The 16,320-nt window shown below is 28.7% G+C and overlaps 1 protein-coding gene across 5 annotated transcripts; it reads right to left on the bottom strand.

Annotated features, from left to right (window-relative positions):
• Positions 1-27: 27 nt before the first annotated feature.
• Positions 28-16,208, bottom strand: LOC107472337 (novel plant SNARE 13). Of its 5 annotated transcripts, none has more exons than XM_052256654.1 (4): positions 15,842-16,208; positions 13,876-13,968; positions 13,286-13,379; positions 28-497 (listed from the first exon to the last, which is right to left on the bottom strand). In XM_052256654.1, the coding sequence occupies exons 1-4, from the start codon at positions 15,916-15,918 to the stop codon at positions 453-455; spliced, it is 309 nt and encodes a 102-aa protein (XP_052112614.1). In that variant the 5' UTR covers positions 15,919-16,208; the 3' UTR covers positions 28-452. The 5 variants fall into 5 exon arrangements, with proteins under 5 accessions (XP_052112614.1, XP_015947348.1, XP_052112613.1 ...); XM_016091862.3 differs by lacking the exon at positions 28-497 and adding an exon at positions 7,357-7,799; XM_052256653.1 differs by lacking the exon at positions 28-497 and having other exon boundaries at positions 13,131-13,287; positions 13,318-13,379.
• Between the last annotated feature and the right edge of the window lie 112 nt (positions 16,209-16,320).

A 16,320-nucleotide genomic window follows, 5' to 3' on the forward strand; every position in this document is an offset into this window, starting at 1 on the left:
AAATAAAAAAATATTTAATAATATAACTTAAAAATTTAAAAGTAAAAAATTGGTTTAATTACTCTGCAGGTCCCTATAGTTTTACCGAATTTTCAATTAGGTCCCTATACGTTAATTTTTTTTTCAATTAAGTCCCTGCCGTGAGAATACCGTCTAAGATAACAGAATATTCTATGTTTTCTTCTGTTTACATTAGGTAACTAACTGGAGATATCTCTATTTTTTCAAAATACCCAAAACCCCCTTGCCATTTTGTCCCAAAGGAAAAAAAAATCCCAGCCCGCCCCCAATTTGCTCCCTGAAAATCGTGTGTGGTGCGTTCTCCTCCGTCGGTCCATCATCTTCATCCATAGCTATCGATCCGTCGTCTTCATCCATAGCTTCCGTCGGTCGCTGAGGATCTGCACTGATTGATCTGTCGAAGCCCTGTCCGCCACTCGGCGCGCCTCGCCTTATCTCGCCGCACCTTGCCTCGCCTTGCTGCCTGCACACTCGATCTGCCAGAACAGGTGAGTTAGTTTCTTCATTTTTATTTCGTTTTGGTTGTTAAATGTATAAGATTTTGAATTTTGTGCTGCTATTTGTTTGGTATCAAGTCATTCATGTCTTCATAGTTGTGTTTTATTTTTTGGCATTGATAATCTATTCACTGTAATTGCGTAATTCATGGGAAAGGTTTTAGACTAGTTACAAATGTGTATGAGAGCACTAAAGTATGGCTTCCTCAAATTTTTTTTATGCCGTGTAACTGTATTAATTGTAGGCATTGTGGTTCTGTTATATTCACATTGAGTACCTAGTGTTTCGAAGCAAAAATGTTTCTCACCCTGGTGATTCTCTCAATTCAATTACTATATTGTTTTTATTTCTTGAGACAGATTGCGATTCTCGGAAGCCCGGCTCTGGGAGTGGTGTCCGAGGGTGCAAACACCCTGGATGTAGGTAGGGCTGTGTTGGTTTAGATAGAGCCCAAGACTAGGTTGGATGCAGGGACTTGGGGGGACTATAGGTAGAGCTGTGTTGGTTTACTCTCTCACTGCTTGCAATTTCACCATTCCAAGGGGAGATGTAGTAGTAGTTTTAATACCTTGAACATCTTCAATTGGATTATCTCTGGTTTGATTTTATATCTAGGCCTTCAATTATGGCAAACTCCTTCAATAAATGACCTACAAGCTAACATTATATGCAAACATACTTGTCTTATCACAAGCATCTTGGATGACTAGGTATTGGATGCTTTGCTTAGTGGAGGTGGGTTCTACAGTAGTGACCATTTGGATGTAAATTCTAATTGAATATAAGGTGCAAAAAATAAAAGGGTAATGCTTCAATATTGTTCATGCGAGATGAAGTTTAATATGTTTAGCAGTAAATTCTAGTCATTTGCTCATATATTGAGTTTTATGCTGAGTAGGATTCATTCTTAAGGTGCTTTAAGTCAATTCGATCAGAACCTAGGAACTGGAATATTTATTTATTTCCTTTGAAATATTTTTTATTTTTTTATTCACTGGATAATCCTACACCCCGATAGTTGACTTTTTTTGCTGCACTTGTTCACAAATTAAGAATAAATTAATTTGAAAAATTAAAATTAAAATTTTTTATTTTTTTGAATATTTTTAGAATTTATTAATTTTTTACAACTAGAAAAAATATTTTGTAGTTTAAAAATAAAAAAATAATATTTTGGAATTTTTATGGTTTTTTAGGGTTTTTTGAAGTTTTTAGGAGTTTCTAGGGTTTTTACGATTTTTACGGTTTTCTAGTGTTTTTAAGATTTTTTAGGATTCTCTAGGGTTTTCTAGGATTTTTTTAGAAATTTTTAGGATATTCTTGGTTTTTATGGACTTTTTGGGTTTTGTAGGATTTTTTATGGTTTTCTAGGCTTTTTTGCAATTTTTAGGAGTTTCTAGGATTTTTACGATTTTTTAGGATTTTCTAAGAATTTTAGAGTTTTCTAGTTTTTTATGGATTTTTTGGGTTTTCTAGACTTTTTATGGTTTTTTTAGAGTTTTTAGGAGTTTCTAGGATTTTTACAGTTTTTTAAAGTTTTCTAGGGTGTTTTAAAGTTTTCTAGTGTTTTTATGATTTTTTTTTATTTTCTATGATTTTTAGAATTTCTTAGGGTTTTTAGGAATTTTATGGTTTTCTAGGGTTTCCTAGAATTTTTAGGGTTGTTTGGGTTTTCTAGTATTTTTTTAGGGTTTTTTAGGTTTTAGGAAGTTTTTGTTTTCTAGGGATTTTAGGTTTTTTAGGGTGTTTTATGGTTTTTTTAGGATTTTTAGGTTTTTTTAGGGTTTTATAAGTGTTTTTTAAGGTTTTCTATGGTTGTTAGGCTTTTCTAATTTTTTATGGATTTTTTGGGTTTTCTAGGGTATTTTAGAGTTTTCTAGTGTTTTTAGGATTTTCTAGAATTCTCTAGGATTTTCTAAGGTTTTTAGGGTTTTTTAGAGTTTTTAGGAATTTTTTGGGTTTTCTAGCATTTTTAGGGTTTTTATGGCTTGTTAGTGTTTTCTAGGGTTTTCTATGATTTTTTACAGATTTGTAGGGTTTTTTGGGATTTCATGGGTTTTCTAGGATTTTTTAGGCATTTTAAGGTTTTTTTTGGATTTTCTAGGATCTTTTAGAATTTTTAGGGTGTTTTAGAGTTTTCTAGTGTTTAGGATTTTCTAAGGTTTTCTAGTGTTTTTTAGGGCTTTTTAGGGTTTTTATGGTTTTTTATGGTTTTTAGCGTTTTCTAGGGTTTTCCTTGGTTTTCTATGGATTTTAGGAATTTTTGGATTTTTTAGAGTTTTCAAGAGTTTCTTAGAGTTTTTAGGTTTTTTAGGGTTTTTAGGGGTTTTTTGGATTTTATAAGGGTTTTTTGGATTTTATAAGGGTTTTTAGGATTTTCTAAAATTTTTAGGGTTTTTAGGGATTTCTAGGATTTTTTAGTGTTTTGTAGGGTTTTCTATGGTTTTTAGACTTTTCTAGTTTTTATGGATTTTTTTTGGATTTTCTAGGGTGTTTTAGGGATTTTTAGGATTATTAGCATTTTTAAGATTTTCTCTGATTTTTTAGGGTTTTTACAATTTTTAGAGTTTTCTAGGATTTTTCGGATTTTCTATGATTTTTTCGGGTTTTCCAAGAATTTTTGGATTTTCTAGGATTTCTAAGGATTTTTAGGGTTTTGTAGGGTTTTAGGTTTATTAAGGTTTTTAGGATTTCTAGGAATTTTTAGTATTTTCTAGGGTTTTAGAGTTTTTTATGGTTTTTTACCGATTTCTAGGAATTTTTGTGTTTTTTAGAGTTTTTAAGGTTTTTTTTATGGTTTTTTAGGCTTTTTGAAGTTTTTAGGAGTTTTTAGGATTTTTTTTTTTTAGTATTCACTAGGGTTTTCTAGAATTTTTTACAATTTTTTAGTGTTTTTAGAATTTTTTTAGGATTCTCTAGGATTTTTAACGATTTTTTAGGATTTCTTAGGGCTTTTAGGGATTTTTGGGTTTTCTAGGATTTTAGGTTTTTTTAGGATTTTTTATGATTTTCTAGGCTTTTGTGGGGTTTTTAGGAGTTTCTCGGACTTTTACGGCTTTTTAAGATTTTCTAGGATTTTTAAGGATTTTCTAGAATTTTTTGAGTTTTTTAGGATTTTCTAAGATTTTCTAGCATTTTTTAGGGATTTTTAGGTTTTTCTTGGGATTTTGATGGTTTTCTAGATTTTTTTGGATTTTTAGGAGTTTCTAGGATTTTTACGATTTTTTATGGTTTTCTAAGGTGTTTTAGGGTTTTCTTGTGTTTTTATGATTTTTTAGAATTTTCTAGAATTTTTTAGGATTTTGAGATTTTTAGGAATTTTTTATTGTTTTCTTAGGTTTTCTAGGTTTTTAGGGATTTTTGGGTTTTCTAGGGTTTTTAGGATTTTTTATGGTTTTCTAAAATTTTTTGGATTTTTAGGTTTTTTAGGATTTTTGATAGTTTTCTAGACTTTTTTGGGATTTGTAGGAGTTTCTAGGGTTTTTTTTATGGTTTTTTAAGGTATTTTAGAGTTTTCTAGGATTTTTATAGATTTTTGGTTTTCTAAGTTTTTTAGAGTAGCGTCTTTTAGGGTTTTCTAAGATTTTCTAGAAATTTTTAGGGTTTTTAGGGTTTTTTAGGATTTTCTAGAGTTTTTACGAATTTTTAATGTTTTTTAGGGTGTTTTAGAGTTTTCTAGTGTTTTTAGGGATTTTTTTTACGTTTTTGAAGGTTTTTAGCGTTTTCTATAGTTTTTAGGGATTTTTAGGTTTTTTAGGGTTTTTGATTTTTTAGGGTTTTGGAGTTTTTTTGGATTTTCTAAGATTTTTAGGATTTTTTAGATTTTCTAGGCTTTTTTGGGATTTTTAAAAGTTTCTAGGATTTTTACGATTTTTAAAGATTTTCTAGGGTGTTTTAGGATTTTCGAGTGTTTTTAGGATTTTTTTAGCTCTTTTAGGTTTTATGGTTTGATAGGGTTTCCAGGATTTTCTAGGGTTTTTAGAGTTTTTTATGGTTTTTTACTGATTTCTAGGAATTTTTGGATTTTCTAGGGTGTTTTTAGGATTTTTTAGGATTCTCTAGGGATTTCTAGGGTTTTTAGAGATTTTTTAGGATTTTTAGCATTTTTTAGGATTTTTAGGATTTTTTTGGTTTTATAGGGTTTTTAAGGGTTTTCTAAACTTTTTTAAATTTTTTAGGAATTTCTAGGATTTTTTATGGTTTTTTAAGATTCTCTAGGATTTTCTAGAGTTTTTTAGAATTTTTAAGAATTTTTTTGATTTTCTAGGATTTTTTTAGGATTTTCTAGAGTTTTCTAAGATTTTTTAGGAATTTTATGGTTCTTTAGGGTTTTTAGGGTTTGTTATGGTTTTTTAGGATTTTCTAGGGTTTTTAAAGTTTTTAGCGTTTTCTACGATTTTCTAGAATTTTTAGAGATTTTAAGTTTTTTTAGGATTTTTTACGACTTTTAGGATTTTTTATTTTTTAGGATTTTCTAGAATTTTTAGGAGTGAAATTTTTTGAATTTTTTAGGATTTTCTACGATTTTTAGAGTTTTTTATGATTTTTACCGTTTTCTATGATTTCTTAGGATTTTTGGAATTTTTAGATTTTTCTTGGATTTTTGATGATTTTCTAAGATTTTTGGGGTTTTTAAAAGTTTCTAGGGTTTTTACGATTTTTTATGGTTTTCTAAAGTGTTTTAGAGTTTTCTTGTGTTTTTAGGATTCTCTAAGATTTTTAAAAATTTTTAGGGGTTTTTTATTGTTTTCTTAGGTTTTTCTAGAATTTTTTATAGTTTTCTAAGATTTTTGAAATTTTTAGATTTTTCTAGGGTTTTTAATGATTTTCTAGACTTTTTTGGGATTTGTAGGAGTTTCTAGGATTTTTGATGATTTTTTAAAGTTTTTTTTGGGTGTTTGAGTTTTCTAGTGTTTTTAGGATTTGTTATGATTTGTTAGGGTTTTCTAGAGTTTTTAGAGATTTTTGGGTTTTCTAAGGTCATTTAAATTTTTAGAATTTTTTAGGATTTTCTATGATTTTTAGGTTTTTTGGAGTTTTTAGGAGTTTCTAGGGTGTTTTAGAGTTTTCTAGTGTTTTTAAAATTTTTTAGGATTTTCTAGGATTTTTTAGGAGTTTTTAGGATTTTTAGGGTTTTGTAGGATTTTTTATAGTTTTCTAGACTTTTTTGCAATTTTTAGGAGTTTCTAGGATTTTTACGGTTTTTTAAAGTTTTCTAGAGTGTTTTTATGATTTTTTTAGGGTTTCTAGCGTTTTTAAGGTTTTTTAGGGTTTTTGGGGTTTTTAAATTTTTCTAGTTTTTTAGGGTTTTCAAAGGTTTTTAGGAGTTTTTAAGGTTTTCTACGGTGTTTTAGAATTTTCTAGTGTTTTTAGAATTTTCTAAGATTTTTTAGGGTTTTCTAGGATTTTGAGTTTTCTATAGATTTTTTGAGTTTTCTAGAATTTTGTTGGGTTTTTATGCTTTTTTAGGGCTTTTTAGAGTTTTTAAGAGTTTCTAGGATTTTTACAGTTTTCTAATGTTTTTAGGATTTTTTAGGGTTTTAGGAGTTTTAGAATTTTCTAAAATTTTTAGAGATTTTTTTTATTTTCTAGAATTTTTTAGGATTTTTTTATGATTTTTAGAGTTTTCAAAGTTTTCTAGGTTTTTTTTATGGTTTTATTGGCTTTTTTGTGATTTTTAGGATTTTTTAGAATTTTTTAAGATTTTCTAAGATTTTTAGGAATTTTTGGATTTTCTAGAATTTTTATAGTTTTTTTCGATTTTTAGCATTTTTTAAGATTCTCTTAGATTTTCTATAGTTTTTAGGATTTTTTGGAATTTTGGAGGGGTTTAGAATTTTTGGGATTTTTACGATTTTTAGGGATTTTCAAATTTTCTAGGATTTTTTTTGGGATTTTTAAAATTTTGGAAAAAAGACAAATAAGTCCCTGACTTTTCAAACTTTTGACAAATACAATTTAGTTCTTCCGTCTATTTGCCTCTCATACACCTAACGGAACTGACTGACGTGGCTGAAACGGTGTCCGTTACGGTGCCACGTTGGAAGGGAAAAAAAGTTCGAATGACAAATAAGTCATTGACGTTATTTTACAAATAAAGTTCGAAGGACAAATAGGTCCTTGAGAATTTTTTTTTTAAAATTAATAAACTCATTTCCTAAATTCTCTCATCTACCTCTCTCCATTTTTATATTTCTCTCTACTATTTTTACTCTATATATAATTATATTTTATATTAGTAATTTGACAAATCAAAATATGTCATTCGATATTTTTTTACAATTAAAATATTTTAAATGTAAAATTATACACATTAAATTATTTTAAATTTTAGATAACGAATGTTAAAATTAATTACTAATAAAAAATTAGACTTTTTCATATAAAAATAATAACTAAAAATCTTATTATTTAATTTTTTATCTGCAGATATCTTGGTCTTCTTAATCAAAAATTTTTGTCAACTTACGACTTTTTTGTAAAAGTAGTTTGATTTTATAAATCTTTTGTATCATGCATAATTTATACTGTTAGAACAAAGTGAACTATAATTTAAAAAAATATATATTCTCGTAATGTTATTATGCATAAAAATACTAGTTCTAGTATAATACACAAATGCACTAATGCTAACTTAATACATGAATGATGCACAAATGAACTAATGCTAACTTGATGCATAAATGAATTGATGCTAACTAATGCAATTTAACAAATTCTAATATAATACACAAATGCACTAAAACTGAACTAATGCAATTTAAAAAAAAAAATAGAAACAGAACAAGTCCAATTTCTGCAATTTTAATACAAATAATTTAAATTGTAGAATTTTTTTAATATGAAAAGAAAATTGGTGTTTTGGTTGAATATTGACATTTGAAGTGTATTACAGTATTGTGGAAATTATTCAACACGCCCCCACGTGTTGGCTAAGATGCTGCCACGTGTTCAACACGCCCCCCACGTGTTGGCCAGAATGATGCCACGTGTTCACCACGCCACCCACGTGTTGACTTCCCACAAAAAAAATCTACCCATCTATAATTACACTACATTCTCCCATTTGCAACAAAAACACCAATATTTTTTCCATACAAAAAAAAATTAGCCTAATTTTATTAAACTAAATTCTCATAATAGAAGCATAATAGAAGTATAATGAAAAAAAATTTCTCAAGGACCTATTTGTCCTTCGAATTTTATTTGTAAAATGACGTCAAGGACTTATTTGTCCTTCGAACCTTTTTCCCCTTCCAACGTGGCACCGTAACGGACACCTGTACACCGTTTCAGCCACATCAGCCAATTCCGTTAGGTGTATGAGAGGCAAATAGACGGAAGGACTAAATTGTCCTCCGTTTGTTAAAGTCAAGGACTTCTTTGTATTTAAATTTTGTCAGGGATGTATTTGTCAAAAGTTTAAAAAGTTAGGAACCTATCTGTCTTTTTCCCTAAAATTTTTTAAGGTTTTTGGAATTTTTAGGGTTTTTGGAATTCTTATGGTTTTCAAGGGTTTTTTTGGTTTTATAGGCTTTTTTTGTTTTTACGAGTTTCTAGGATTTTTACGATTTTTTAAGGTTTTCTATGGTGTTTTAGAATTTCTAGTGTTTTAGGATTTTTTATGATTCTATAGGGTTTTTTAGTGTTTTTTAGGATTTTCTAGGTTTTTTAGGATTTTTTTTAAGGTTTTTCGCATTTTCTAGGATTTTCTTAGATTTTAGGGTTTTAGGTTTTTTAGGGTGTTTAAGTTTTTTTAGAGTTTTAGTGATTTTTTGGGTTTTATAAAAATTTTTTAATGTTTTGTAGAATTTTCTAGGATTTTTAGGAGTTTTTTAAGGTTGTTTCTAATTTTTTATAGATTTTTTGGGTTTTCTAGGGTGTTTTAAGATTTTCTAGAATTTCTAAGATTTTCTAGGGGTTTCAAAGGTTTTTCAAGTTTTTTTATGGTTTATTAGAGTTTTTCTGGAATTTTTACGGTTTTTTAAAGTTTTCTAGGGTGCTTTAGAATTTTTTAGTGTTTTTAGAATTTTCTAGAATTCTCTAGGGTCTTCTAGGTTTTTGAGAGTTTTTAGGGACTTTTTGGGTTTTCTATGATTTTTTCGGGTTTTTAGGGTTTGTTAGGATTTTTTAGTTTTTCTAGCATTTTTAGAATTTTTTTGAAGATTTTTATGGCTTTTTAGTGTTTTCCAGGATTTTTTGAGGATTTTAGCATTTTTTAGGATTTTCTTAGGTTTTCTATGATTTTTCAGGGTTATAGATTTTTTAGGGATTTGCAGGTTTTTGGGGATTTTATGGGTTTTCTAGAATTTTTTAGAGATTTTAAAGTTTTTTTTTTGTTTTTTAAGGTTTTTTATGATTTTCAGCGTTTTCTAGGATCTTTTAGAATTTTTAGGGTGTTTTAGAGTTTTCTAGTGTTTAGAATTTTTTAAAGTTTTTAGGGTCTTTTTATTTTTCTAGGATTTTTAGGTTTTCTAAAATATTTTTGGGTTTTCTAGGGTTTTTGGAATTTTTTGTTTTCTAAAGTTTTTATGATTTTATATGCTTTTTTTGGGTTTTTAGGAATTTCTAGGATTTTTACAATTTTCTAAGGTTTTCTAGGGTGTTTCAGAGTTTTCTAGTATTTTTAGAATTTTTTAGGATTTTCTAGGGTTTTCTACTGTTTTTTAGAACTTTCTAGGGTTTTTATGATTTTTTATGGTTTTCTATGATTTTCTTAAGTTTTCTAGGATTTTTGGGTTTTCTAAGATTTTTTAGGTTTTAGGTTTTTTGGATTTTTTAAATTTTTTAGGGTTTTCAAGAGTTTCTTAGAGTTTTTAGGGATTTTTAGGGTTTTTAGGAATTTCTATGATTTTTTAGTGTTTTGTAAGGTTTTCTAGGGGAGTTTTCTATGGATTTTAGGCTTTTCTAGTTTTTATGGATTTTTTTGGTTTTCTAGAGTGTTTTAGTGTTTTCTAGGATTCTTAGCGTTTTTAAAATTTTCTAATATTTTTTAGGGTTTTTACAATTTTTAGGTTTTTCTAAGGTTTTTAGGTTTTTCTAGAATTTGTTAGGATTTTCAAAAGTTTTTAAGGTTTATTAGGGTTTTTTCGAGTTTTTAGGAGTTTCTAAAATTTTTACGATTTTTTAAGATTTTCTAGAATTTTTTGGGATTTTCTAGGGTTTTTAGAGTTTTTTAGGAATTTTTTGGGTTTTCTATGGTTTTTTAGGGTTTTTTCGGATGTTTTAGGGATTTCCAGGAATTTTTGGGTTTTCTAGGATTTCTAAAGATTTTTAGGGTTTTAGGTTTATTAAGGTTTTTAGGATTTCTAAAAATTTTTAGTATTTTCTAGAGTTTTAGGATTTTTTATGGTTCTTTACCGATTTCTAGAGTTTTCTAGGATTTCTAGGAATTTTTGTGTTTTTTAGGGTGTTTTTAGGATTTTTTATGATTTTTTAGGCTTTTTGTAATTTTTAGGAGTTTCTAGGGTTTTTACGATTTTTTAAAGTTTTCTAGAGTTTTTAGGATTTTTTTAGGATTCTCTAGGATTTTCTAAGAGTTTTAAGATTTTTTTATGGTTTTTAGCGTTTTCTAAGATTCTCTAGGATTTTAAATTTTCTATGATTTTTTACGATTTTTAAGGTTTTTTGGATTTTTTAGGATTTTTTATGGTTTTTACCGTTTTCTAGAATTTTTAGGGTTATTTGAGGTTTTTAGGAATTTCTAGGGTTTTAATAGTTTTTTAAGGTTTTCTAGCGTTTTTTAAGGTTTTTAGGAATTTTTTTGGTTTTCTAGGATTTTTAAGGTTTTTTTAGGATTTCTTAGGGTTTTTATTTTATTTTTGGGTTTCTAGGGTTTTAGGTTTTTTTTAGGATTTTTTACGATTTTTAGGATTTTTTTAGGATTTTCAAGGTTTTTTAAAGTTTTCAAGGGTTTTTAGAATTTTTTATGATTTTCTAGACTTTTGTGGGGTTTTTAGGATTTTTTGAGTTTTTTTAGGGTTTTCTAGAGTTTTTAGAGTTTTTTATGGTTTTTACAGTTTTCTAGCGTTTTTTAGGGATTTCTAGGTTTTTCTTGGGTTTTTTATGGTTTTTTAGACTTTTTTGGGATTTTTAGGAGTTTCTAGGATTTTTACGATTTTTTATGGTTTTCTAAGATGTTTTAGAATTTTCTTGTGTTTTAAGATTTTTTGGGATTTTCTAGGGTTTTTTTAGGGTTTTTAGAGATTTTTAGGGATTTTTTTATTATTTTTTTAGGGTTTTTAGGTTTTTAGGAATTTTTGGTTTTTCTAGGATTTTTTATGGATTTCTAGACTTTTTTGGGATTTGTAGGAGTTTCTAGGGTTTTTTAAGGTTTTTTAGGGTGTTTTAGAGTTTTCTAGGTTTTTTAGAATTTTCTAGGATTTTTAGGAATTTTTGGGTTTTCTAGTGTGTTCTAGGATTTCTATGATTTTTTAGGTGTTTTCGGATTTCTTGGATTTTCTAGGGTTTTTAGCGTTTTTTAGAATTTTTTAAGATTTTTTAGGATTTTTTAAGGTTTTTTTGGGTTTTTAGAATTCTCTAGTGTTCTTAGGATTTTTCCCGGATTCTGTAGGGTTTTCTTAGATTTTCTAGAGTTTTTAGAGATTTTTTTGTGTTTTTAAGGTTTTTAACGTTTTCTATGATTTTTAGGGATTTTTGGGTTTTTTATAATTTTTGGTTTTTTAGGGTTTTTGGAGTTTTTTTGGATTTTCTAAGGTTTTCAAAGGTTTTAAAGTTTTTTAGGTTTTATAGAATTTTTAGAGTTTTTGGGAATTTCTAGGGTTTTTTACGATTTTCTAGAGTGTTTTAAAATTTTCTAGTGTTTTTAGAAATTTTTAGGAGTTTCTAAGGTTTTCTAGGATTTTTCAAGGTTGGGTTTTTTTAGAGTTTTCTAGGTTTTTTATAGATTTTTTAGTTTTTTTAGGGTTTTCTAGGATTTTTTATGGTTTTCTAGAATTTTTTAGAGTTTTTTATAGTTTTTAAAGGTTTAGATTTTTTTATGGTTTTCTAGGATTTTTACGATTTTCAAAGTTTTCTAGGATGTTTTAGAGTTTTCTAGGCCTTTTAGGATTTTTTAGGATTCTCTAGGGTTTTTTAGGGTTTTTTATGGTTTTTAGAAATTTTTTGGAATTTCTAGGGTTTTTTTTGAATTTTTAGGATTTGTTAGGGTTTTCTAAGGGTTTTATGGCTTTTTAGGGTTTTCTAAGGTTTTTAGAATTTTTTTTAGGGTTTTAGCATTTTCTAGGATTTTCTTAGGTTTTCTAGGGTTTTTTATGATTTTTAGGGATTTATTGGATTTTCTAGGGTTTTTTTGAATTTTTAGGGTTTGTTATGGTTTTCTAGGGGTTTTTAGGATTTTTTAAGGTTTGTAGGTTTTTAGTGTTTTTTTTGTTTTTTTAGGGTTTTTAAGAGTTTCTAGTTTATGACTTTTTAGGGTTTTCTAAGGTTTTTAGGATTTTTTTGAGGGTTTTAGCGTTTTCTAGGGTTTTTTTAGGTTCTTTAGGGTGTTTTAGATTTTTCTAAGATTTTTAGGAATTTTAGAATTTTCTAGAGTTTTTTAGGATTTTTAAGATTTTTTAAGGTTTTTGGGAATTTTTAGATTTTCTAAGATTTTTAGAATTTTTGGAACTTTTAAGTTTTTCTAAGGTTTTTTAGCGTTTTCAAAGGTTTCTAGAGTTTTTTTAGGATTTTCTAGACTTTTTTGGGATTTTTAGGAGTTTCTAGGGTTTTTAAGGTTTTTCTAGGATGTTTTAGAGTTTTCGAGTGTTTTTAGAATTTTTTAGGATTCTCTACGGTTTTCAAGGATTTTTTAAGATTTTCTAGGGTTTTGTAGGATAATTTTCTAGGATTTTTAGTGTTTTTAGGTTTTTTTTAGGGTTTTCTAGGATTTTTGGAGGGTTTTAGAGTTTTCTAGGAGGGTTTTAAAGTTTTTAGAGTTTTCGATGGTTTTTAGGGTTTTTTATTGTTTTTGGGGTTTTTTAGCTTTTTAGCGTTTTAGGATTTTTTTAGGGGTTTTAAAGGTTTTTAGAATTTTTAGGGTTTTTAGGATTTTTGAATTTTCTAATGTTTTTAGGATTTTTTAGAGTTTTTAAGGTTTTTTAGAATTTTTTAGCGTTTTTAAGGTTTTTTAGAGTGTTTTAGAATTTTCTAATATTTTTAAGATTTTTTAGGATTCTCTAGAGTTTTCTTGGGTTTTTTCAAGTTTTTAGAGTTTGTTAGGGTTTTCTAGGATTTTTAAGATTTTTTAGATTTTTAGGGATTTTTTGTTTTTTTAGGATTTTTTAGAAGTTTTCTAGTATTTTTAGGATTTTTTAGTGTTTTTATAGTTTTTTAGGATTTTCTAAATTTTAAGGGAATTTTGGATTTTAGATTTTTTAGGATTTTTTTAGATTTTTAGGATTTTCTACGATTTTTTGAAATTTTTTGGGTTTTCTAAAATTTAGAAATTTTAAGATTTTTTAAGGTTTTTTATTATTTTTTTTTTATTTTCTAAAATTTTTTAGAATTTTTTATGTTTTTTAACGTTTTCTAGGATTTTCTAAAGTTTTCTAAGTTTTCTAAAGTTTTATAAACGAGCATGAGAACAACCAAATCTACCCCACCCTAGATCATGATGAAAAAGCCTGAGACCCACATTTAGCAATGCAAATCATTTACAAAGATGTGAAAAGAAAAATATCGCCACATTCATAATACTTTGAGGTTGAAGATATTGTACCCCTTCCAAAACGTGAGCATCCAAAATAGAAAGGTTTTCGGCACTAACCATTGATTGCTTTTCATCATTAAGTTGCTTGTTCACTTCTGGGGGATTTTTTCCCTCTTCATCTTTAATTTCTCGATCAAACTCCTTTATCAACCTGTAATAAAAACATAAAACATAAGGCTTCATACTCCAGAAAGTTGGGATGCATTGATAAAGGAAATAGCAAACTACAGCAGATCACATTAAAATGTCTTCACCACTTGTGCCTACCAACAGCAAAGTGAATTGGAAAATAAAAAATCGGGAAAGCACCTAATTATAAGGATAACAAAGGAAGAGAATTTTCACAACAAAAATGGAGCTTCTACAAGACCTACAAGCAGAAGACTCCGTGTGCTGCTCTTATTATACAACATTCGACCCCTGGATACTACAATGGACGGTAAAATTCCTAGGCAGAAATTTTCTTTATGATAATTAGTTATTAACAAAGTAAAAAGATTTATGCAAGTCAATTCATGAGGAAAACTAAACCAGTAAAGTCAATATGAAAGGAACCTACATTTTTCTTCTTACTCAACTCAAAGTTACAGTTGCCACTGAGATATAGCAAGATTACACGTTTACAACCACAGAAATGCTTAACTAACCTTTTACACTCCACCATCTTATCCTTGAGTTCTTCCAGCTGTTTGCTTTGTCTATTGGAATCTTTAATCTTATCAAGCCTTTGGAAGCCATTTCTGGATGTTAAATGAAAATATTTTATTACTATATAGGAATACTTGAAAAGATTATAGATCTATTGAACTTTATTTATTTCACTTCAGCAAGAATTAGTAACTGCGAAAGTGACTACAGCAAAGGATACACAAGAAAGCAGAGATAATTACAAATAAATACATTGCTTGAACAGAGACAAATAAAGGAAGGATAACATAACAGCCTTCAAGAAATACTTTACTTGGATAACTATGGTCAACAACATTAATTAACACCAACAAACATCAGCAGGTTTGAAGGCCACATTAAGGCAATTTCCCCTATTATGTTTGTTATGTGTGCTCTATATAAGGGCAATGTGATGCCATTTGATCCACGAAGAAGATCTGATCTAGTGGGATAAATTTAGGATCAATAGCACATCTGTTTTTTGTATAATCTAGTGGCTGTTTTTTCTTATTGAATACTTTGTTAGTTTATTTAGTGCCTTTGATGATTGCTGGGTGTGCCTTACAACCTTGGATTAATTTCTCTTTATTGGGTTCTGATCTGGGGAGTAGGAAAGAAGCAAATATCTGTGCAATGTGCAGTATATGCCACCATTTGGAATATTTGATTAGAGAACCATTTATGTACCTTCACAATCACAGATTTTGAGATAAGCAAGTTTTATGGGATAGAATTAGACATACGGCCATTATTTTTTATAAAGCTCATGATCTATCCAGAGCACTTCTCCTCTCAAACATGTTGAGAGATTGGAAAGCTACATTCCATAGATAGCTTTTTCTTTTGTTTGCTTTTTTGCTCCGTAAGGAGGACCTCTTATCCTTCCATTTGCTTTATTATTCTTCCCACTATCTTAGTGATGTTATTCTTTTATAAAAAATAAATAAATAAATAATAGCCTCCAGCCCATCACTGCAAAAGAGGCAACCCAAATGATCATACTAAATCTCAAGAGATCATTGTTTTAACAGAAAAGATCTATGTCATATGGGAATACCAAAGCACCTAGAGAAAACATAATAATAAATAAAATAAACCTAAAAATGATTGTTCGATATACACTTGTGCTGTTAACTGGAAATGCAACTATAAGGTTAAGGAAGCTTTTCAAATAATGAATTTTATACATCACATTCATTTTTTATTTATATACTTGTGCATTTAAAACCAATTATTCTCTTCAGATAGATTGGGAACTAAAAACTGCAAAGAAAGTCTACTAGTCTCCTGACCAACATCAATAGCCTTTTTCCGTGGGAGGAGAAGGAGGCACTATTAGTGTCCTGATCAATATGAATAGCTTCTTTTTTGGGAGAGAAAAGAATATAGTATTAATAAAGATAAGGATACTATTACATAGAGATTAGAGGACAAGAAGTCAAAAATGGAATATCAAACAGTGACCGAATAGCTTGTCCTGCTAAAATAAAAAACAGAAATATCTCACAAAATCTAGTGGCTCTCAAGACATAGCTTCTTCTAGTAGCACCACTATCCTCCCATGCTCATTTCACTAAGCATAACATAACTTGTGTACAATGAGCTACCTCAATAAATACAGAACTGGCCATCACTACACCGCTTCAAACCATACAATTCCTAAATTCACAAATATATTAAGCCTATAAACCTTAAACATACAAATACAAGCACAGGACCAAGTCAGAAAATTTTCAACATTATCCCCTTTGCTCACTCCAATTTCAAGAATCACTGCCCTAACTAAATCAATAAGATGCTAAACGAGTATGATTCACATCCCAAAATTGGCAACAAGTTTAACTTGCACCCTCTAACATTATATACGAGCAGAGGTAAAAAAATTTCGAACACAAAAACATTGCATAACTGAATCTGAAGAGGTAGTAAAATTAAGTTACATACGCCAGGAATCGAAAGTTATCGCGGATTTCGCCGAGGATCTGCTCCACCTGAGGGCTCATCTGCAAGCTGGTGGCCATTGCTGCCGGCGACTGCGTCTCCTCCGCAAAACCCCGGCGAGAACCGAATTTTCTGGAGGAAACCCTAGCTTGTCGATTTGGCGAGTCTTTGCGCAAGATGCATTATCAGTTGATTTTGCCGCGAGAATCAGAGAGAGGGGAAGTGAAGGAATAAAGGAGAGTGCAAGGAGAATGAGAAAGTGGCAGATTAGGTTTCAATTGAAATAGCATTCAGAAGGAAACAGAGGGAAGCAAGAGCACCGGGAACAGAAAAGGCCAAAAGGGGAGTTTTGGAGAACAGAATACAGTTGTTTTTCTGCTAACAAATAATTAATTGTATTTAATTACATTTATATTTATTTTTGTTTGGATGCATTTTAATTATAACTAGTTTCATTTTCCGTGTAGCCACCAAAAAAAAAA

The sequence above is a fragment of the Arachis duranensis genome, unplaced genomic scaffold (genome assembly GCF_000817695.3).
Source record: "Arachis duranensis cultivar V14167 unplaced genomic scaffold, aradu.V14167.gnm2.J7QH unplaced_Scaffold_57166, whole genome shotgun sequence".
Classification (NCBI taxonomy): Eukaryota; Viridiplantae; Streptophyta; class Magnoliopsida; order Fabales; family Fabaceae; genus Arachis; species Arachis duranensis.